The following is a 21,811-nucleotide window of genomic DNA, read 5'->3' as shown; positions in this document are numbered from 1 at the left end:
ACGCTACATCCCCATATGTCACACAACCTGCTCCCCATACAGCCTGCACCCCCATATCACACACACTACACCCCCATATCTCACACACCCTGCTCCCCATACAGCCTGCACCCCCCATATCACACACACTACACCCCCATATGTCACACACCCTGCTCCCCATACAGCCTGCACCCCGATATCACACACTACACCCCCATATCTCACACACCCTGCTCCCCATACAGCCTTTACCCCCCAGATCACACACGCTACACCCCCATATCTCACACACCCTGCTCCCCATACAGCCTGCACCCCCCAGATCACACACTACACCCCCATATGTCACACACCCTGCTCCCCATACAGCCTGCACCCCCCAAATCACACACACTACACCCCCATATCTCACACACCCTGCTCCCCATACAGCCTGCACCCCCATATCATACACACTACACCCCCACATCTCACACAGCCTGCACCCCCAGATCACACACACTACACCCCCATATCTCACACACCCTGCCCACATATCTCACCCTGCCTGTACCCCAACTTACCCCTCTCAAACACTCTGCACTCCTTCACATCCTTCTGTCACAGTCTGCAGCCCTCATATGCCACTCACCCTGCAGCCCCCCTCCCCCTCATGTCCCCTCTTTTCTTATTACCAGTCATGTGTCCAAATCTCCTTCAGGATTCAGTATCTTTGCTTTCTGCCCGGCATCCTGTGTCTCCTCCCACACAGTCACATGGGCGTGACATCATCGCAGGTCCTGCAGGATGGATTATTCAGTCTTCTGTGCAGGTCAGGAGCTCTCCTGCAGCTCAGAAACGGCTGGTGGGCCTCTCCAGGTCAGGGGCCCCTCTACTGACACTGGGCTCCCCTGACGGTCGCATTGTCGGCTACTACACAGCGGCACTACACATAGGGGCCCGGCAGCCGGCTCTGCAGAGCGGCTGCCGGGCCCCTATGTGTACTAGTGCCGCTGTGTAGTGGCCGGCCTGTGAGTCAGGGGAGCCCAGTGTCAGTAGAGGGGCGGCTCACTCGTTCCCCCACTGATCCGGTCTCCTCGGCGCGTCGTCCATTGCTGACGCTCGCTCTGACCTTAGCAGGCGCGAAGTGATGACGTCACCGCGGTCCTCTGCAGAGCTGTCAGAAGAACGCCGACAGTCACAGCGGGGAGAATGATAAGAGAGAGAGCGCGCCGCTCACTCTCTCATCATTGCTTTCAATTGTATCGGCACCTGCGATGCCGATGCAATTGAAAGCGCGATCCTCGGCGGGGGGGCGGTGACAGCACGGCCACCTGGCCCCCCTGAGTAGCGGTGCGCCACTCCTGCCACCGCGAGTGGGCCCCCCCGGCAGCTCAGGGCCCCGGCATTTGACCGGGTTTGCCGGGTGCTGGCGCCGGCCCTGTAAGCCCCCACCACAGCCTCCCTATATACAGTATAAGCCCCCACCACAGCCTCCCTATATACAGTATAAGCCCCCACCACAGCCTCCCTATATACAGTATAAGCCCCCACCACAGCCTCCCTATATACAGTATAAGCCCCCACCACAGCCTCCCTATATACAGTATAAGCCCCCACCACAGCCTCCCTATATACAGTATAAGCCCCCACCACAGCCTCCCTATATACAGTATAAGCCCCCACCACAGCCTCCCTATATACAGTATAAGCCCCCACACGGCCCCCCTATATACAGTATAAGCCCCCACCACAGCCTCCCTATATACAGTATAAGCCCCCACACGGCCCCCCTATATACAGTATAAGCCCCCACACGGCCCCCCTATATACAGTATAAGCCCCCACACGGCCCCCCTATATACAGTATAAGCCCCCACACGGCCCCCCTATATACAGTATAAGCCCCCACACGGCCCCCCTATATACAGTATAAGCCCCCACACGGCCCCCCTATATACAGTATAAGCCCCCACACGGCCCCCCTATATACAGTATAAGCCCCACACGGCCTCCCTATATACAGTATAAGCCCCCACACGGCCTCCCTATATACAGTATAAGCCCCCACACGGCCTCCTATATACAGTATAAGCCCCCACACGGCCTCCCTATATACAGTATAAGCCCCCACACGGTCTCCTATATACAGTATAAGCCCCCACACGGCCTCCTTATATACAGTATAATCCCCCACACGGCCTCCTTATATACAGTATAAGCCCCCACACGGCCTCCTTATATACAGTATAAGTCCCCACACGGCCTCCTTATATACAGTATAAGTCCCCCACACAGCCTCCCTATATACAGTATAAGTCCCCACACAGCCTCCCTATATACAGTATAAGCCCCCACACAGCCTCCTATATACAGTATAAGCCCCCACACAGCCTCCTATATACAGTATAAGCCCCCACACAGCCTCCTATATACAGTATAAGCCCCCACACAGCCTCCCTATATACAGTATAAGCCCCCACACAGCCTCCCTATATACAGTATAAGCCCCCACACAGCCTCCCTATATACAGTATAAGCCCCCACACAGCCTCCCTATATACAGTATAAGCCCCCACACAGCCTCCCTATATACAGTATAAGCCCCCACACAGCCTCCCTATATACAGTATAAGCCCCCACACAGCCTCCCTATATACAGTATAAGCCCCCACACAGCCTCCCTATATACAGTATAAGCCCCCACACAGCCTCCCTATATACAGTATAAGCCCCCACACAGCCTCCCTATATACAGTATAAGCCCCCACACAGCCTCCCTATATACAGTATAAGCCCCCACACAGCCTCCCTATATACAGTATAAGCCCCCACACAGCCTCCCTATATACAGTATAAGCCCCCACACAGCCTCCCTATATACAGTATAAGCCCCCACACAGCCTCCCTATATACAGTATAAGCCCCCACACAGCCTCCCTATATACAGTATAAGCCCCCACACAGCCTCCCTATATACAGTATAAGCCCCCACACAGCCTCCCTATATACAGTATAAGCCCCCACACAGCCTCCCTATATACAGTATAAGCCCCCACACAGCCTCCCTATATACAGTATAAGCCCCCACACAGCCTCCCTATATACAGTATAAGCCCCCACACAGCCTCCCTATATACAGTATAAGCCCCCACACAGCCTCCCTATATACAGTATAAGCCCCCACACAGCCTCCCTATATACAGTATAAGCCCCCACACAGCCTCCCTATATACAGTATAAGCCCCCACACAGCCTCCCTATATACAGTATAAGCCCCCACACAGCCTCCCTATATACAGTATAAGCCCCCACACAGCCTCCCTATATACAGTATAAGCCCCCACACAGCCTCCCTATATACAGTATAAGCCCCCACACAGCCTCCCTATATACAGTATAAGCCCCCACACAGCCTCCCTATATACAGTATAAGCCCCCACACAGCCTCCCTATATACAGTATAAGCCCCCACACAGCCTCCCTATATACAGTATAAGCCCCCACACAGCCTCCCTATATACAGTATAAGCCCCCACACAGCCTCCCTATATACAGTATAAGCCCCCACACAGCCTCCCTATATACAGTATAAGCCCCCACACAGCCTCCCTATATACAGTATAAGCCCCCACACAGCCTCCCTATATACAGTATAAGCCCCCACACAGCCTCCCTATATACAGTATAAGCCCCCACACAGCCTCCCTATATACAGTATAAGCCCCCACACAGCCTCCCTATATACAGTATAAGCCCCCACACAGCCTCCCTATATACAGTATAAGCCCCCACACAGCCTCCCTATATACAGTATAACCCCCCACACAGCCTCCCTATATACAGTATAAGCCCCACACAGCCTCTCTATATACAGTATAAGCCCCACACAGCCTCTCTATATACAGTATAAGCCCCCACACAGCCTCCTATATACAGTATAAGCCCCCACACAGCCTCTCTATATACAGTATAACCCCCCACACAGCCTCTCTATATACAGTATAAGCCCCACACAGCCTCCCTATATACAGTATAAGCCCCCACACAGCCTCTCTATATACAGTATAACCCCCACACAGCCTCCTATATACAGTATAAGCCCCACACAGCCTCTCTATATACAGTATAAGCCCCCACACAGCCTCTCTATATACAGTATAAGCCCCACACAGCCTCTCTATATACAGTATAAGCCCCACACAGCCTCTCTATATACAGTATAAGCCCCCACACAGCTTCCCTATATACAGTATAAGCCCCCACACAGCCTCTCTATATACAGTATAACCCCCACACAGCCTCCTATATACAGTATAAGCCCCACACAGCCTCTCTATATACAGTATAAGCCCCCACACAGCCTCTCTATATACAGTATAAGCCCCACACAGCCTCTCTATATACAGTATAAGCCCCACACAGCCTCTCTATATACAGTATAAGCCCCCACACAGCTTCCCTATATACAGTATAAGCCCCATATACTCTATGATCTGCCACACAGCCTCCTATATACAGTATAAGCCCCACACAGCCTCCTATATACAGTATAAGCCCCCACACAGCCTCTCTATATACAGTATAAGCCCCCACACAGCCTCTCTATATACAGTATAAGCCCCACACAGCCTCTCTATATACAGTATAAGCCCCCACACAGCCTCTCTATATACAGTATAAGCCCCACACAGCCTCTCTATATACAGTATAAGCCCCACACAGCCTCTCTATATACAGTATAAGCCCCACACAGCCTCTCTATATACAGTATAAGCCCCCACACAGCCTCTCTATATACAGTATAAGCCCCCACACAGCCTCTCTATATACAGTATAACCCCCACACAGCCTCCCTATATACAGTATAAGCCCCCACACAGCCTCTCTATATACAGTATAAGCCCCCACACAGCCCCTCTATATACAGTATAAGCCCCCCACAGCCTCTCTATATAGAGTATAAGCCCCCACACAGCCTCCCTATATACAGTATAAGCCCCCACACAGCCTCTCTATATACAGTATAACCCCCCCACACAGCCTCCCTATATACAGTATAAGCCCCCACACAGCCTCTCTATATACAGTATAAGCCCCCACACAGCCTCTCTATATACAGTATAAGCCCCCACACAGCCTCTCTATATACAATATAAGCCCCCACACAGCCTCTCTATATACAGTATAAGCCCCCACACAGCCTCCCTATATACAGTATAAGCCCCCACACAGCTTCCTATATACAGTATAAGCCCCATATACTCTATGATCTGCCACACAGCCTCCTATATACCTGATCTCCATATATCCTCTATATACAATGTGCTCATACACATGGAGAAACTCCCACCTGCAGAGCCGCACGGTAACGTGTAGCATGGAGTTGAGGGGAAACCGTCACAGGAAGGGGCGGGGCTTCCTCAGTGTAGATCTGGGACCGAGAAGCAAAGAAAAAAAGAAAAAACCGGCAGAGTAGGTGCTAGAATGTACGGGCTCCAGCCAGGTATGACGTCACTGGTCATGTGATGGGGCGTGTACATAATGCAGCCTGATGGTTCCTGCCTGACCTTTCCAGACAGAAAAACAATGTCTATTCTCAGTGCACGTGGGCACAGAGGGGATTACAATAGATATAATAGAGGAGGGGGGTAGTAAAAAGGGATTGTAGGTCAATGTCTGTGGGTGCAATAGTGTGCAGCAGTAGGTGCAATGCTCTGTCTTTGGGGGAGAGAGTGCAATATCTGTCTATGATGGGGGGAGTGTAATGCTCTGTCTATGGGGGAGGAGAGAGTGCGATGCTCTGTCTATGGGGGGGAGAGAGTGCGATGCTCTGTCTATGGGGGGGAGAGAGTGCGATGCTCTGTCTATGGGGGAGGAGAGAGTGCGATGCTCTGTCTATGGGGGGGAGAGAGTGCGATGCTCTGTCTATGGGGGGGAGAGAGTGCGATTGTCTGTATGGGGGGGGAGAGTGCGATGCTCTGTCTATGGGGGGGGGGAGTGCGATGCTCTGTCTATGGGGGGGAGAGAGTGCGATGCTCTGTCTATGGGGGGGGGAGAGTGCGATGCTCTGTCTATGGGGGGGGGAGTGCGATGCTCTGTCTATGGGGGGGAGAGAGTGCGATGCTCTGTCTATGGGGGGAGAGAGTGCGATGCTCTGTCTATGGGGGGGAGAGAGTGCGATGCTCTGTCTATGGGGGGGGAGAGTGCGATGCTCTGTCTATGGGGGGGGGGAGTGCGATGCTCTGTCTATGGGGGGGAGAGAGTGCGATGCTCTGTCTATGGGGGGGGGAGAGTGCGATGCTCTGTCTATGGGGGGGGGAGTGCGATGCTCTGTCTATGGGGGGGAGAGAGTGCGATGCTCTGTCTATGGGGGGAGAGAGTGCGATGCTCTGTCTATGGGGGGGAGAGAGTGCGATGCTCTGTCTATGGGGGGGGGAGAGTGCGATGCTCTGTCTATGGGGGGGGGAGTGCGATGCTCTGTCTATGGGGGGGAGAGAGTGCGATGCTCTGTCTATGGGGGGGAGAGTGCGATGCTCTGTCTATGGGGGGGAGAGAGTGCGATGCTCTGTCTATGGGGGGAGAGAGTGCGATGCTCTGTCTATGGGGGGAGAGAGTGCGATGCTCTGTCTATGGGGGGGAGAGAGTGCGATGCTCTGTCTATGGGGGGGAGAGAGTGCGATGCTCTGTCTATGGGGGGGGGAGAGTGCGATGCTCTGTCTATGGGGGGGGGAGAGTGCGATGCTCTGTCTATGGGGGGGGAGAGAGTGCGATGCTCTGTCTATGGGGGGGGAGAGTGCGATGCTCTGTCTATGGGGGGGGGAGAGAGTGCGATGCTCTGTCTATGGGGGGGGGAGAGAGTGCGATGCTCTGTCTATGGGGGGGGGAGAGAGTGCGATGCTCTGTCTATGGGGGGGAGAGAGTGCGATGCTCTGTCTATGGGGGGGAGAGAGTGCGATGCTCTGTCTATGGGGGGGAGAGAGTGCGATGCTCTGTCTATGGGGGGGGGAGAGAGTGCGATGCTCTGTCTATGGGGGGGAGAGAGTGCGATGCTCTGTCTATGGGGGGGAGAGAGTGCGATGCTCTGTCTATGGGGGGGGGGGAGAGAGTGCGATGCTCTGTCTATGGGGGGGGAGAGAGTGCGATGCTCCGTCTATGGGGGGGAGAGAGTGCGATGCTCCGTCTATGGGGGGGGTGAGAGTGCGATGCTCCGTCTATGGGGGGGGTGAGAGTGCGATGCTCCGTCTATGGGGGGGGGAGAGTGCGATGCTCCGTCTATGGGGGGGAGAGTGCGATGCTCCGTCTATGGGGGGGGGAGAGTGCGATGCTCCGTCTATGGGGGGGGGAGAGTGCGATGCTCCGTCTATGGGGGGGGGAGAGTGCGATGCTCTGTCTATGGGGGGGGGGAGAGTGCGATGCTCCGTCTATGGGGGGGGAGAGTGCGATGCTCCGTCTATGGGGGGGGAGAGTGCGATGCTCCGTCTATGGGGGGGGGAGAGTGCGATGCTCCGTCTATGGGGGGGGGGAGAGTGCGATGCTCCGTCTATGGGGGGTGGAGAGTGCGATGCTCCGTCTATGGGGGGGGGGAGAGTGCGATGCTCCGTCTATGGGGGGGGGGGGGAGAGTGCGATGCTCCGTCTATGGGGGGGGGGAGAGTGCGATGCTCCGTCTATGGGGGGGGGAGAGTGCGATGCTCCGTCTATGGGGGGGGGAGAGTGCGATGCTCCGTCTATGGGGGGGGGAGAGTGCGATGCTCCGTCTATGGGGGGGGAGAGAGTGCGATGCTCCGTCTATGGGGGGGGGAGAGAGTGCGATGCTCCGTCTATGGGGGGGGAGAGAGTGCGATGCTCCGTCTATGGGGGGGGGGAGAGAGTGCGATGCTCCGTCTATGGGGGGGGGGGGAGAGAGTGCGATGCTCCGTCTATGGGGGGGGAAGAGTGCGATGCTCCGTCTATGGGGGGGGAAGAGAGTGCGATGCTCCGTCTATGGGGGGGGGGGAGAGTGCGATGCTGTGTTTATGGGGGGGAGAGAGTGATGCTGTGTCTATGGGGGGGGAGAGAGTGCAATGCTCTTGTCGCGGGTGGGGGGTGCGCTGTTCGACCGCGCTTGCGGCTCGGGTCCGGCTGCTGCTCGGTGGCTCGAGCGGTGGGCTGGATCCGGGGACTCGAGCGGCGCTCCTCGCCCGTGAGTGAAAGGGGTGGTCTGTTGGGGTTTGGGATGTCGGTTTGTGACGCCACCCACGGTGTGTGGTGAGGTTGGGGCACCACCGCTGCTCTATACGGGGATCCCGGGAGCGATGACAGGGAGCAGCTAGGATGTTTCTCTCCCCTCCGTGGGTAGGGGGATTTGGCAGTCCCGGGGCCCGGAGTTGTTGTCTGTTTGGTGGGTTGCGGGGCTTGGCCAGGTGCAGGGTCGCGGGAGGGCAGCGCGGTGCCAGACGGCACGATGGTACTCACTCAGCCAGTAACGTACACTGAGTCTCTGGTAAAACAAACGGCTGGATGGACGGGTCCCACAGACGGATGCGGTGTTTTTCCTGACCCCAGGTTGATAGTGTAAGTCCTTTCCTGCACCTTCTTGTACGCTCCTCCTGTGCTCCGGTTTCCAGCTGGCTCCCCGGTTCGGTACCGGTGGGCCACCGCCCAGCCCCGGCTACCTATGGTTCCACCAAGACTGTCTTCCCGGCTCCCGCAGACGGCCACTACCGTCTGCCTGACTGCTATACGAGGGCCCTAGGCTCCAACCTAGGCCCCCGTCTGCTTCTGCCACTCTGCTCACCTCCTCTCCCTTCCTCTGCCTGGACTTGTCTGAGCTGTTTCCTGCCTCAGACCAGCTAGACTCCTCAGTGGGCGTGCCTATCTGCTTAACTCCGCCCACCTGGTGTGTCTGTCTGAACCCGAGGGAAGAAATCAGGTCTCACTGGGGATGACTGCTGTGAACTGCTGGGGGTGGGGGTGTGTGTGTGTTGTTACCTGTGGCCCCTGGCTAGTCCAGGGCGCCACATTCCCCCTTGGTTAAATGCAGACCGTCCGCGGGCTGCCCGTCCATCACCGGTTTTATTTTCACAACTGAAAAAGAAAATAAACAAGCATGTTCAGAAATCTTCCCTTACGGGAGGCATATCACTTCAACCGTTGCAACAACAATAAAACACTTTTAATAATAACGGAACGGGTCCTTCAGTCACCCACCCAAACAACCTGGCCCTGATGCTGCCCCTAAGAAGTGGGCAGCACCCCTTGACCCCAGTCCAGGAACGGGCCCAGATTTGTTAACGGGACGGGTACTTCGCTGCCGTTGCGGCCGGGCGGACTACCGGAGCCGCCGTCATCTCCGTTGCGGCCAGGCGGGGCCGTCGTCCTCAGCGGTGCGGCCGGGATGGAAGCCGGGGCCGGTGACAAATGTAAGGCCTGGGGACCCCAGGTCTGGGCCCTCCCTCACAGACGCTGCGAGCTCCGCTACCGGTGACAGGGGTAACGGGTCGGTCGGGGCGTTGGCCGCGGGCATGGGCACTGAGGTTTCAGCGGTGCCGGACGGACGGGACATCTCGTGCAGCGGTGCTCCAGGAACCAAATACTTGCAGAGTCCTGGCGTCCCTGCTTCCACAGCCGCGGTTCACATGCGGCCGGACGCCATCCGTCCCCCCTAGGTCTTTTTCCGGCACCTCCTCTTCAGGGGCGGAGCTTCGGCTTTCGCGCCTCCACTGCTCGGGAAGACGCTCGAGCGGGGAACTTTTCGCGCTCAAGATGGCGGCTTCTGAAAATTTTCGGCCGGACACCTCCGGCAGGACACAAGGCGCACTTCTACCAGGCGGTAGAGCGGTAAGATCCTGTTCGTGACGTCAAGTTGTCGCGGGCGGGGTTGCGCTGCTCGACCGCGCTTGCGGCTCGGGTCCGGCTGCTGCTGCTCTGTGGCTCGAGCGGTGGGCCGGATCCGGGGACTCGAGCAGCGCTCCTCGCCAGTGAGTGAAAGGGGTGGTCTGTTGGGGTTTGGGATGTCGGTTTGTGACGCCACCCACGGTGTGTGGTGAGGTTGGGGCAACACCGCTGCTCTATACGGGGATCCCGGGAGCGATGACAGGGAGCAGCTAGGATGTTTCTCTCCCCTCCATGGGTAGGGGGATTTTGGCAGTCCCGGGGCCCGGAGTTGTTGTCTGTTTGGTGGGTTGCGGGGCTTGGCCAGGTGCAGGGTCGCGGGAGGGCAGCGCGGTGCCAGACGGCACGATGGTACTCACTCAGCCAGTAACGTACACTGAGTCTCTGGTAAAACAAACGGCTGGATGGACGGGTCCCACAGACGGATGCGGAGTTTTTCCTGACCCCAGGTTGGTAGTGTAAGTCATTTCCTGCACCTTCTTGTACGCTTCTCCTGTGCTCCGGTTTCCAGCTGGCTCCCCGCTTCGGTACCGGTGGGCCACCGCCCAGCCCCAGCTACCTACGGTTCCACCAAGACTGTCATCCCGGCTCCCGCAGACGGCCACTACCATCTGCCTGACTGCTATACGAGGGCCCTAGGCTCCAACCTAGGCCCCCGTCTGCTTCTGCCACTCTGCACTCCTCCTCTCCCTTCCTCTGCCTGGACTTGTCTGAGCTGTTTCCTGCCTCAGACCAGCTAGACTCCTCAGTGGGCGTGCCTATCTGCTTAACTCCGCCCACCTGGTGTGTCTGTCTGAACCCGAGGGAAGAAATCAGGTCTCACTGGGGATGACTGCTGTGAACTGCTGGGGGTGGGGGTGTGTGTGTGTTGTTACCTGTGGCCCCTGGCTAGTCCAGGGTGCCACACTCTGTCTATGGGGGGGAGAGAGCGCAATGCTCTGTCTATGGGGGGGAGGGGAGAGAGCGCAATGCTCTGTCTATGGGGGGGAGGGGAGAGAGCGCAATGCTCTGTCTATGGGGGGGAGGGGAGAGAGCGCAATGCTCTGTCTATGGGGGGAGGGGAGAGAGCGCAATGCTCTGTCTATGGGGGGAGGGGAGAGAGCGCAATGCTCTGTCTATGGGGGGGAGGGGAGAGAGCGCAATGCTCTGTCTATAGGGGGGGAGGGGAGAGAGCGCAATGCTCTGTCTATGGGGGGAGGGGAGAGAGCGCAATGCTCTGTCTATGGGGGGAGGGGTGAGAGCGCAATGCTCTGTCTATGGGGGGAGGGGAGAGAGCGCAATGCTCTGTCTATGGGGGGAGGGGAGAGAGCGCAATGCTCTGTCTATGGCGGGAGGGGAGAGAGCGCAATGCTCTGTCTATGGGGGGGAGGGGAGAGAGCGCAATGCTCTGTCTATGGGGGGGAGGGGAGAGAGCGCAATGCTCTGTCTATGGGGGGGAGGGGAGAGAGCGCAATGCTCTGTCTATGGGGGGGAGGGGAGAGAGCGCAATGCTCTGTCTATGGGGGGGAGGGGAGAGAGCGCAATGCTCTGTCTATGGGGGGGAGGGGAGAGAGCGCAATGCTCTGTCTATGGGGGGGGAGGGGAGAGAGCGCAATGCTCTGTCTATGGGGGGGAGGGGAGAGAGCGCAATGCTCTGTCTATGGGGGGGAGGGGAGAGAGCGCAATGCTCTGTCTATGGGGGGGAGGGGAGAGAGCGCAATACTCTGTCTATGGGGGGAGGGGAGAGAGCGCAATGCTCTGTCTATGGGGGGAGGGGAGAGAGCGCAATGCTCTGTCTATGGGGGGAGGGGAGAGAGCGCAATGCTCTGTCTATGGGGGGGAGGGGAGAGAGCGCAATGCTCTGTCTATGGGGGGGAGGGGAGAGAGCGCAATGCTCTGTCTATGGGGGGGAGGGGAGAGAGCGCAATGCTCTGTCTATGGGGGGGAGGGGAGAGAGCGCAATGCTCTGTCTATGGAGGGGGAGGGGAGAGAGCGCAATGCTCTGTCTATGGGGGGGAGGGGAGAGAGCGCAATGCTCTGTCTATGGGGGGGAGGGGAGAGAGCGCAATGCTCTGTCTATGGGGGGGAGGGGAGAGAGCGCAATGCTCTGTCTATGGGGGGGGAGGGGAGAGAGCGCAATGCTCTGTCTATGGGGGGGAGGGAAGAGAGTGCAATGCTTTGTCTGGGGGCGGCGGGAGGGGAGAGTGCAATGTGTCCTGCCTGTCCCCAGCCTCTTTGTTTTTTCCTATATCTATCTAGTCATAATGGTAATCTCCAGTGTGGTCAGGGCACGTGCAGCTCGTGCCGGTATTTAGTGTTAATCCCTTTTAGTAATTCTGACGTCTCGTGTTCTTTTATGAAGCAATTCATTAATTGTAATACGACTTCTCTTATATATCTCGCTTCATGTGATGTCTGTAAGTTACATTATGTTGTACCGCATTGCAGGACATGTGCGGGATGCAGCCTCTTGGGCGGGACGCGGCTCCTCGGCCTCTTGGGCGGGACGCGGTTCCTCGGCCTCTTGGGCGGGACGCGGTTCCTCGGCCTCTTGGGCGGGACGCGGCTCCTCGGCCTCTTGGGCGGGACGCGGCTCCTCGGCCTCTTGGGCGGGACGCGGCTCCTCTGCCTCTTGGGCGGGACGCGGCTCCTCGGCCTCTTGGGCGGGACGCGGCTCCTCGGCCTCTTGGGCGGGACGCGGCTCCTCGGCCTCTTGGGCGGGACGCGGCTCCTCTGCCTCTTGGTCGGGACGTGGCTCCTCGGCCTCTTGCTATGAAGGGGGCAATGTCGGGTTTATCGCGGCTCTTCGCAGAGCAGCACCCGGGGTCCCTTTCGTCTTTTTCCATTAGAGGCATGGAGAGGGGGGATAGATCCAGGAGGAGGGGATTGGAGCAGTCACTGTATATAAGGGAAGCCCATTGGATATTAAAGGTGGAGCCAGAGATCACAAAGGGCTGAATTCCACAATGATCTGTGACTGATACTGATGGGTTTATTACCAGGTGATTATCAGCGCATTCATTATACACAATTTATGGTAATGTGTGACATTATTATTATTATTATTATTATTATTATTATTAATAATTGGTCATTTTTCTTTATAGAGTTCTGGGCAATATCGGCTCCAACAAAGAATTGTTCCTCATCCACTGAATATGAAGGTTTTCAGTGACATAAGAGGATATCTCTGTGCATATATTCTCTGTACTGTGTATTATATGGGGTGTACTTATATATTCTCTGTACTGTGTATTATATGGGGTGTACTTATATATTCTCTGTACTGTGTATTATATGGGGTGTACTTATATTAATGTTTGTATTGATTGTAATCTTCTATCATGGTAAGTTGTCATTTGCTCGTGTCTTGGTGATTTGATGATTCAGTGACGGTGTTTGTCCCCCCTCAGAGGTTGTGTGGGTTTTATAAGTGGCCGCATTCACTTTGATATTGTCATGATTAAAGGGGTTGTCCGACATAACAAAAATTTTTGAGTTTAAGCTAATCTGTGCTGTATTGTCATATAAATCACCCCTACATTGTTATTTTTTGTTTTCTAACTTTTTTTTTTCCTCTTGAATTATCCCTTTATTCTCTGCAGCTCCTTGTTTACATTCAGCTCCAGCAAACTGACCACTTCCTGTGCTAAACCTCAGTCAGAGCTTCAGAGCTGGCACCGCCCGGCCTCAGTGTCCAGCCCCACCCCAGTGTCCAGCCTCGCCCCCTGCACACACATTCCCTGTCAGTATATTCTGCCCCAGCACTGACCTCTCATCACTACAGCATTGCAAATAACAGCCCCACATCGGGCTGTGCACCGCATACACACACACACCAGGCTGTGCACCGCATACACACACACACCAGGCTGTGCACCGCATACACACACACACCAGGCTGTGCACCGCATACACACACACACCAGGCTGTGCACCGCATACACACACACACCAGGCTGTGTACCGCATACACACACACACCAGGCTGTGCACCGTGTACACATACACACCAGGCTGTGCACCGCATACACACACACACCAGGCTGTGCACCGCATACACACACACACCAGGCTGTGCACCGCATACACACACACACCAGGCTGTGCACCGCATACACACACACCAGGCTGTGCACCGCATACACACACACCAGACTGTGCACCGCATACACACACACCAAGCTGTGCACCGCATACACACACACACCAGGCTGTGCACCGCATACACACACACACACACCAGGCTGTGCACCGCATACACACACACACACCAGGCTGTGCACCGCATACACACACACACACACACACCAGGCTGTGCACCGCATACACACACACACACACACCAGGCTGTGCACCGCATACACACACACACACACCAGGCTGTGCACCGCATACACACACCAGGCTGTGCACCGCATACACACACACACCAGGCTGTGCACCGCATACACACACACACACCAGGCTGTGCACCGCATACACACACACACACCAGGCTGTGCACCGCATACACACACACACACCAGGCTGTGCACCGCATACACACACACACCAGGCTGTGCACCGCATACACACACCAGGCTGTGCACCGCATACACACACACACACCAGGCTGTGCACCGCATACACACACACACCAGGCTGTGCACCGCATACACACACACACACCAGGCTGTGCACCGCATACACACACACACACCAGGCTGTGCACCGCATACACACACACACCAGGCTGTGCACCGCATACACACACCAGGCTGTGCACCGCATACACATACACACCAGGCTGTGCACCGCATACACACACACACCAGGCTGTGCACCGCATACACACACCCACACACACACATCGGGCTGTGCACCGCATATACACACACACATATCGGGCTGTGCACTGCATATACACACACACACACATATCGGGCTGTGCACTGCATATACACACACACACACATCGGGCTGTGCACCGCATACACACACACACACACACACACATCGGGCTGTGCACTGCATATACACACACATCGGGCTGTGCACCGCATATACACACACACATATCGGGCTGTGCGCCGCATATACACACACACACACACACATCGGGCTGTGCACCGACCCCCCCCCCCCATAGGGAGTACATACTTACCCGTCCTCGGTGCCCGCCGCTCCTGCACGTTCGCGCGCTGTCTGTGCTCTGGCCATATCAGCACAGTAGTGACGTCACCGCTGTGCTGAAGAGAGCACAGAAAGCCAGGCAGTGATGAGAAGCGCAGCGCTCCTCCTCATCAGCGTTTTCAAATATATCGGCATCTGTGATCTGTGATGCCGGTATACACCGCTGCAGCCGCCGCCAGGCCCCTCCCCCAGGTCACGGGTCCCACAGAAGTGCAGGGGGAGGTTGTGGGCAGAGTACGGGTGCGGGAGAATGTGTGGGAGGGTGCAGGGAAGGGGGGCGGGGCTCATCGCACAGTAGCCGCCCAGCAGGGAGACGACATGCTGTTTCCCAATTTGCATGTCAACATGGCCCTGCCCATGTTGACATGAAATGACTGGAAGCAGCAAAATCGCGGCAGGAGCGGTCACATGACCACTCTGAGCCGGGCAAGAGGGGCTGACAGCAGGGCAGGTAAGTGGTCACTATCTACTTACCTGCCCCAATGTAGCCCAATAGGGTAATAATGAAAAAAACTCAAAATAAGCCGGATAACCCCTTTAAGAGCAGTCATCTGTGTGAGACGCGGTGACGGACAGGGTGTACTTTTTTTCACAATCATGCTTTTTCACTGTCTTTAATAAATAAAAAAACTTTAAGCTGTTGCTGGATTTCCTCTCTTCTATGGGGTCTCATAGACGCTGCCATCACTTACCTAGGACTTAGTGGCAGCTATGGGCTGCTATTAACTCCTTATTACCCCGATTACCACCACACCAGGGTAATCGGGATGATCCAGGTAAAATGCTGAGACTGTCTCATCTAATGGATGCGGTGATCCGGGAGGCTGCAGGCTGATATTTTTAGGCTGGGGGGGGGGAGCCTAATAACCATAGGCCTCCCCAGTCTGAGAATACCAGCCACAAGTTGTGAGGCTTTATCTTGGCTATATATCAAAATTCAGGGGACTGCACGCTGTTATTTATTTTACAGTACAATATAGACCCACCGGCGTCTGTGATTGGTTGCAGTCAGACAGCTGTCATTCAGCACGGGGGTGCGTCTGACTGCAACCAATCAGACACTGGGGGGCATGGGAAGCAGTGAATATGTATGAGCCTAATGAGCAGCCCGGGAAGACGGATGAGAGGCCGCGGGAGCAATGTGACAGCCGCGCCGGTGATCGGTGAGTATGTAGAGCTTGCTCCTACCCCTTTGTGCCAGATTCTGGTACCCATAGACTTTATATGGGGACCAGCATCTTACCAGATACCAGGGATCAATCCCCCACTGACTCCGGATCTGCCAGTCCTCCAAAACGCAGGGACAAAATGCAGAAAGAATTGACCTGATGCATCTTTATTCTACAACAAAAACTGCAAGGAACAAAGAAGCAACGTGCGCACAGCCTGTCTGAATTCTCATAGACTTTGCTGGGAAAGGCAATGCATGCAGTTTCGTGCAACAAACTGCACCCAAAAATGGAGCAAAAAACACAGCGTGCGCACAGGACCTAAAGATGGAATTGCTGCTGGTCAACTTGCCAGACCTGTCACAGTGGCCGGTGTGTAATGTGTGGCACATGGACAGGAGGTATGAGAACGGCCTCTGACCGCACCACATCCTTAGCTCTTCATGTTATTACCTGGCTGGTGTGTAATGTGTGGCAGATGGACAGGAGGTGTGAGAACGGCCTCTACCGCACCACATCCTTAGCTCTTCATTGTATTATCCGGCCAGTGTGTAATGTGTGGCAGATGGACAGGAGGTATGAGTACGGCCTCTGACCGCACCACATCCTCAGCTCTTCATTATATTACCTGGCCGGTGTGTAATGTGTGGCAGATGGACAGGAGGTATGAGAACGGCCTCTGACCGCACCACAGCCTTAGCTCTTCATTATATTACCTGGTCGGTGTGTAATGTGTGGCAGACGGACAGGAGGTATGAGAACGGCCTCTGACTGCACCACATCCTTAGCTCTTCATTGTATTATCTGTCCGGTGTGTAATGTGTGGCAGATGGACAGGAGGTATGAGAACGGCCTCTGACCGCACCACATCCTTAGCTCTTCATGTTATTACATGGCCGGTGTGTAATGTGTGGCAGACGAACAGGAGGTGTGAGAACAGCCTCTGACCGCACCACATCCTTAGCTCTTCATGTTATTACATGGCCGGTGTGTAATGTGTGGCAGATGAACAGGAGGTGTGAGAACGGCCTCTGACCGCACCACATCCTTAGCTCTTCATTATATTACCTGGCCGGTGTGTAATGTGTGGCAGATGGACAGGAGGTATGAGAACGGCCTCTGACCGCACCACATCCTTAGCTCTTCATTATATTACCTGGTCGGTGTGTAATGTGTGGCAGATGGACAGGAGGTATGAGAACGGCCTCTGACCGCACCACATCCTTAGCTCTTCATGTTATTACCTGGCCGGTGTGTAATGTGTGGCAGATGGCAGGAGATATGAGAACGGCCTCTGACCGCACCACATCCTTAGCTCTTCATTATATTACCTGGCCGCTGTGTAATGTGTGGCAGATGGACAGGAGGTATGAGAACGGCCTCTGACCGCACCACAGCCTTAGCTCTTCATTATATTACCTGGTCGGTGTGTAATGTGTGGCAGACGGACAGGAGGTATGAGAACGGCCTCTGACCGCACCACAGCCTTAGCTCTTCATTATATTACCTGGTCGGTGTGTAATGTGTGGCAGACGGACAGGAGGTATGAGAACGGCCTCTGACCGCACCACATCCTTAGCTCTTCATTATATTACCTGGCCGGTGTGTAATGTGTGGCAGATGGACAGGAGGTATGAGAACGGCCTCTGACCGCACCACAGCCTTAGCTCTTCATTATATTACCTGGCTGGTGTGTAATATGCGGCAGACGGACAGGAGGTGTGAGAACGGCCTCTGACCGCACCACATCCTTAGCTCTTCATTGTATTAGCTGTCCGGTGTGTAATGTGTGGCAGACGGACAGGAGGTATGAGAACGGCCTCTGACCGCACCACATCCTTAGCTCTTCATTATATTACCTGGCCGGTGTGTAATGTGTGGCAGAAGGACAGGAGGTATGAGGACGGCCTCTGACCGCACCACATCCTTAGCTCTGCATTATATTACCTGGCCGGTGTGTAATATGCGGCAGACGGACAGGAGGTTTGAGAACGGCCTCTACCGCACCACAGCCTTAGCTCTTCATTGTATTACCCGGCCGGTGTGTAATGTGTGGCAGACAGACAGGAGGTATGAGAACGGCCTCTGACCGCACCACATCCTTAGCTCTTCATTGTATTACCTGGCCGGTGTGTAATGTGTGGCAGACGGACAGGAGGTATGAGAACGGCCTCTGACCGCACCACATCCTTAGCTCTGCATTATATTACCTGGCCGGTGTGTAATATGCGGCAGACGGACAGGAGGTATGAGAACGGCCTCTGACCGCACCACATCCTTAGCTCTTCATAGTATTACCTGGCCGGTGTGTAATGTGTGGCAGACGGACAGGAGATGTGAGAACGGCCTCTGACCGCACCACAGCCTTAGCTCTTCATTGTATTACCTGGCATAACGTTACTCACTAGTGATTGTTGGGCCCTGATAGAAGTTATGAGGCATTGAACGACCGACCTATTACATGAAATACATTACTTTGCAAGCTGCGGTCAGACACCTTTGCCCTATATGATGATTATGGCTAGGGGCGGATTAAGGGTAACCAGGGCCTCGGGCTGTTCAGGATCTGTCCCCCCCCCATCCCTACACACGGGTAATGTGACGGGTCAATCATCTTAGGCTATGTGCGCACGTTGCGTACTAGCCCTGCAGAAATTTCTGCAGCGATCTGAAGAGCACACGTGCGCTTCAAATCGCTGCAGAAAATGTCCGTAGGAAAAAAAAAAGCCGATTCCATGCGCTCTGCCTGCAGCTCCTCCCATAGACAGAGCATGAGCTGCCGGCAAAGCGCACGGAAGAAGTGACATGTCACTTCTTGAACGCAGCGCTTCGGGCAGCAGCCGAAGCGCTGCGCTCTAAGACGCCACGTGCGCACGGCCCCTGCACAATCTCCATAGATTATGCAGGGGACGCAGGACGCATGCAGTTACGCTGCGCTACAAAGCGCAGTGTAACTGCATGAATTACGCACACGTGCGCACATAGCCTTACACCTGAAACAGATAATTTCTGAAAAATAGTTGCCGAAACTATAACCTTAAAAACATCCACTAATCCAGTAAATATACCCTTCAGTTTATAAAAAAAATAAAAATAAAACAATAAAGGCAGAGCATTGAACTGTCCAACTTTAAACAAGACTACTGCCAAAAAACAAAACAAAAAAAAACTGAGCAAAAGCATCCTGTGTGAACATAGTTTAACAAATACTGAAGTAAAATACTCACCAAATACTCGTGTGCACGAGGCCCGACACATACTGAGGTAATAGTTCCATATGACATAATCTTCTAGAAGCTTCCAGAAGATTTATATTTATCCTTCCATGTCAGTACTCAAGTATATTCAATATGGACATTTTAATATTTATTCCTTATAAAAACTTTATTAATAAACTATGCCCTCCAACATAAACAGAACTGTGAACATATATGTCCTACTATGAAATATTTGATAACTAGATGTATTAATTTTAATGTTTTTACAATCCCCCTTGAAGTGGGTGAAGTAACCCCGAAAATTAATTAATACATCATTAAAATAACAAATCTTCTTTCCTTATTTGGCGATAATGGATTAATATAAATAATAATGATGAATAATAATTAATCTGCATTATTCATGTTGTAAGTTCAATAATATAATAATGTGAATTCATGTTATGATAGGCCGTGACTGATCAATCATATAAAAATATATAACTATACTTCGCTAGACCTAAAAAGAAATGCAAAAAAACAAATCCGATCACCATATGATGTCCTCTGAGTTGATGTCTTCTTATCTCCGATGTAATCTGGCATAAACACAGTCTCTTAGAAATAAATCCTTGATAAAAATGAATGGTTACCAATTTAAACAGTCCCGTATTGTGTTTATCATTGTTAGATCAAGTCCATAAACTTTATTCTTTATTACAAAGTCCATAGCCAATGTTGATAAACCACAGTTCATGAGTGTAGAAGAATAGCAAAAGTCTTTGATGTCTGTGCAGTGTAATTTACATTAGTCACCTTTATCCTCCATGCTGCCTGTTGTCAAATCCTGGAACAGATGTTAAGACGTTCTTGGTCAGCACGACAGGGATTAACTTTAACACGTCATTGCTCTTCTTAGTATCTGTAGTGAGGTCTTAATGCACAGACCATGTGTCATTGTCCATCCTGGAACCATAGGAGCACTGTGTTTCTGAGATGCAAGCACGGTAAGTGTATTTTGTATGTTACACAGTCTTATTTGAGACGTTACCTTTTGGACCTTTTTGCAGAATCCCTTTTAACTTTAGGAAAATTATAAAGTCTTTTTTATCTTCTGTAATCTTGATTGAAGACTTCATTCCCTAATCTAAATACCAAATATGGCAATAACTATCACTAATAAATGTCACAGCGTATCATAACTCCAATACTATAATACCATGTCATTATTATTATCGTAGACGTATTAATATAATTGATACTTAGAATGATGTAATAATACTGCATAATGGTATAGACAATAGTATTCTCATGTAATGACCTTTTTTGTCATTGGTGCATTACCCTTCCAAACTCATAGGTGGCAATGTGTTGAATGTAACCAAAATATAATATGAAATAATATAATGTGTACCTATAACATGTATCATATTATAAATATGAAAGGCAACAATGTGGCTTATTTAGTTAGATCATTTGTAAAATTATAAACCAAAGCAAATAACCTTTTAGGAAAGACTGGATGATTCCATCAAAACACAATAATACCCATTATAAATTATTATTGATTAAAAATATAATATTAATATTATTTGTAAATATAGGAAGGTAAACCTAGATGTACCTCGATCTTCCATCTTTATTACTCTAATTTAATTTATTTGATTTGTCTATTAATAAATAACCTACTATAAGAAAATGTGTAACTATAAGTAATATTTCATCCTTATTGTGTTAGCATACTAATATAAAAATAATGTATTACTAGGAAGTAGACAATTGTATATATTGATGAAGGAAGTATTCTTTTCTTCCAAAAAGTGGAACTTTTCCCCTTTTAATATGATTCATATTTAATAAAGTAATATTCTTATATTAGATATTACTTAACTAAATATTGAAGTGTTTTCTCAATTGAGATATTTAAAAATTTGAAGAAAAGAATAAGAATTGTAGAATTAAGATTTTGATTAAAAATGTGAATATTAAATAATAATAATTAATATAAAAAATAGGAATAAAAGGAAAAATGAAAATCGGAATAAAAATAAAAATTGAAATAAAAATAAAGCCTTCTATGTATATAACACCTATGTCTTTAATAATACATAACCTTAATGTTACCAGTATCTTATAGGATTTCCATACCTATCATATCAGTAACCTATAAAAATAATTAAGTCATGTAACCTTGCAAATAATACTCTTCTCTTAGTATATAAATGCATTATGATATACTTCAAATATATTTTTTATTCCCAATTCTTCCCTTATGCTTGAAATATTAATTATTAAAGTATCCTGTAAACACATATATTTATCAAATATAAATGTGTGATTGAGACCAAACCTTTCCCTTTCAATATCATGAAATATATTATAAAAATTAATATGTCAAGATTAAATTAAATTAAAATTTATGTTATATATCTTCAAGACCATATAAGAAATATTA

The 21,811-nt window shown here is 52.0% G+C and overlaps 1 protein-coding gene across 1 annotated transcript in view; it reads right to left on the bottom strand.

Moving 5' to 3' along the window:
* Positions 1-21,811, bottom strand: part of LOC142259188 (uncharacterized) — a 184,596-nt gene that overhangs the window by 96,188 nt on the left and 66,597 nt on the right. The window contains 1 exon segment of the mRNA XM_075331688.1: positions 12,242-12,585. Within this exon segment, the coding sequence (XP_075187803.1) occupies positions 12,242-12,585 (344 nt within the window).

This window comes from Anomaloglossus baeobatrachus (assembly GCF_048569485.1).
Source record: "Anomaloglossus baeobatrachus isolate aAnoBae1 chromosome 5 unlocalized genomic scaffold, aAnoBae1.hap1 SUPER_5_unloc_3, whole genome shotgun sequence".
NCBI classification, from domain to species: Eukaryota; Metazoa; Chordata; class Amphibia; order Anura; family Aromobatidae; genus Anomaloglossus; species Anomaloglossus baeobatrachus.
Note: the sequence above shows the minus strand (reverse complement) of the source record. Positions and strands in the feature narration are given on the sequence as shown.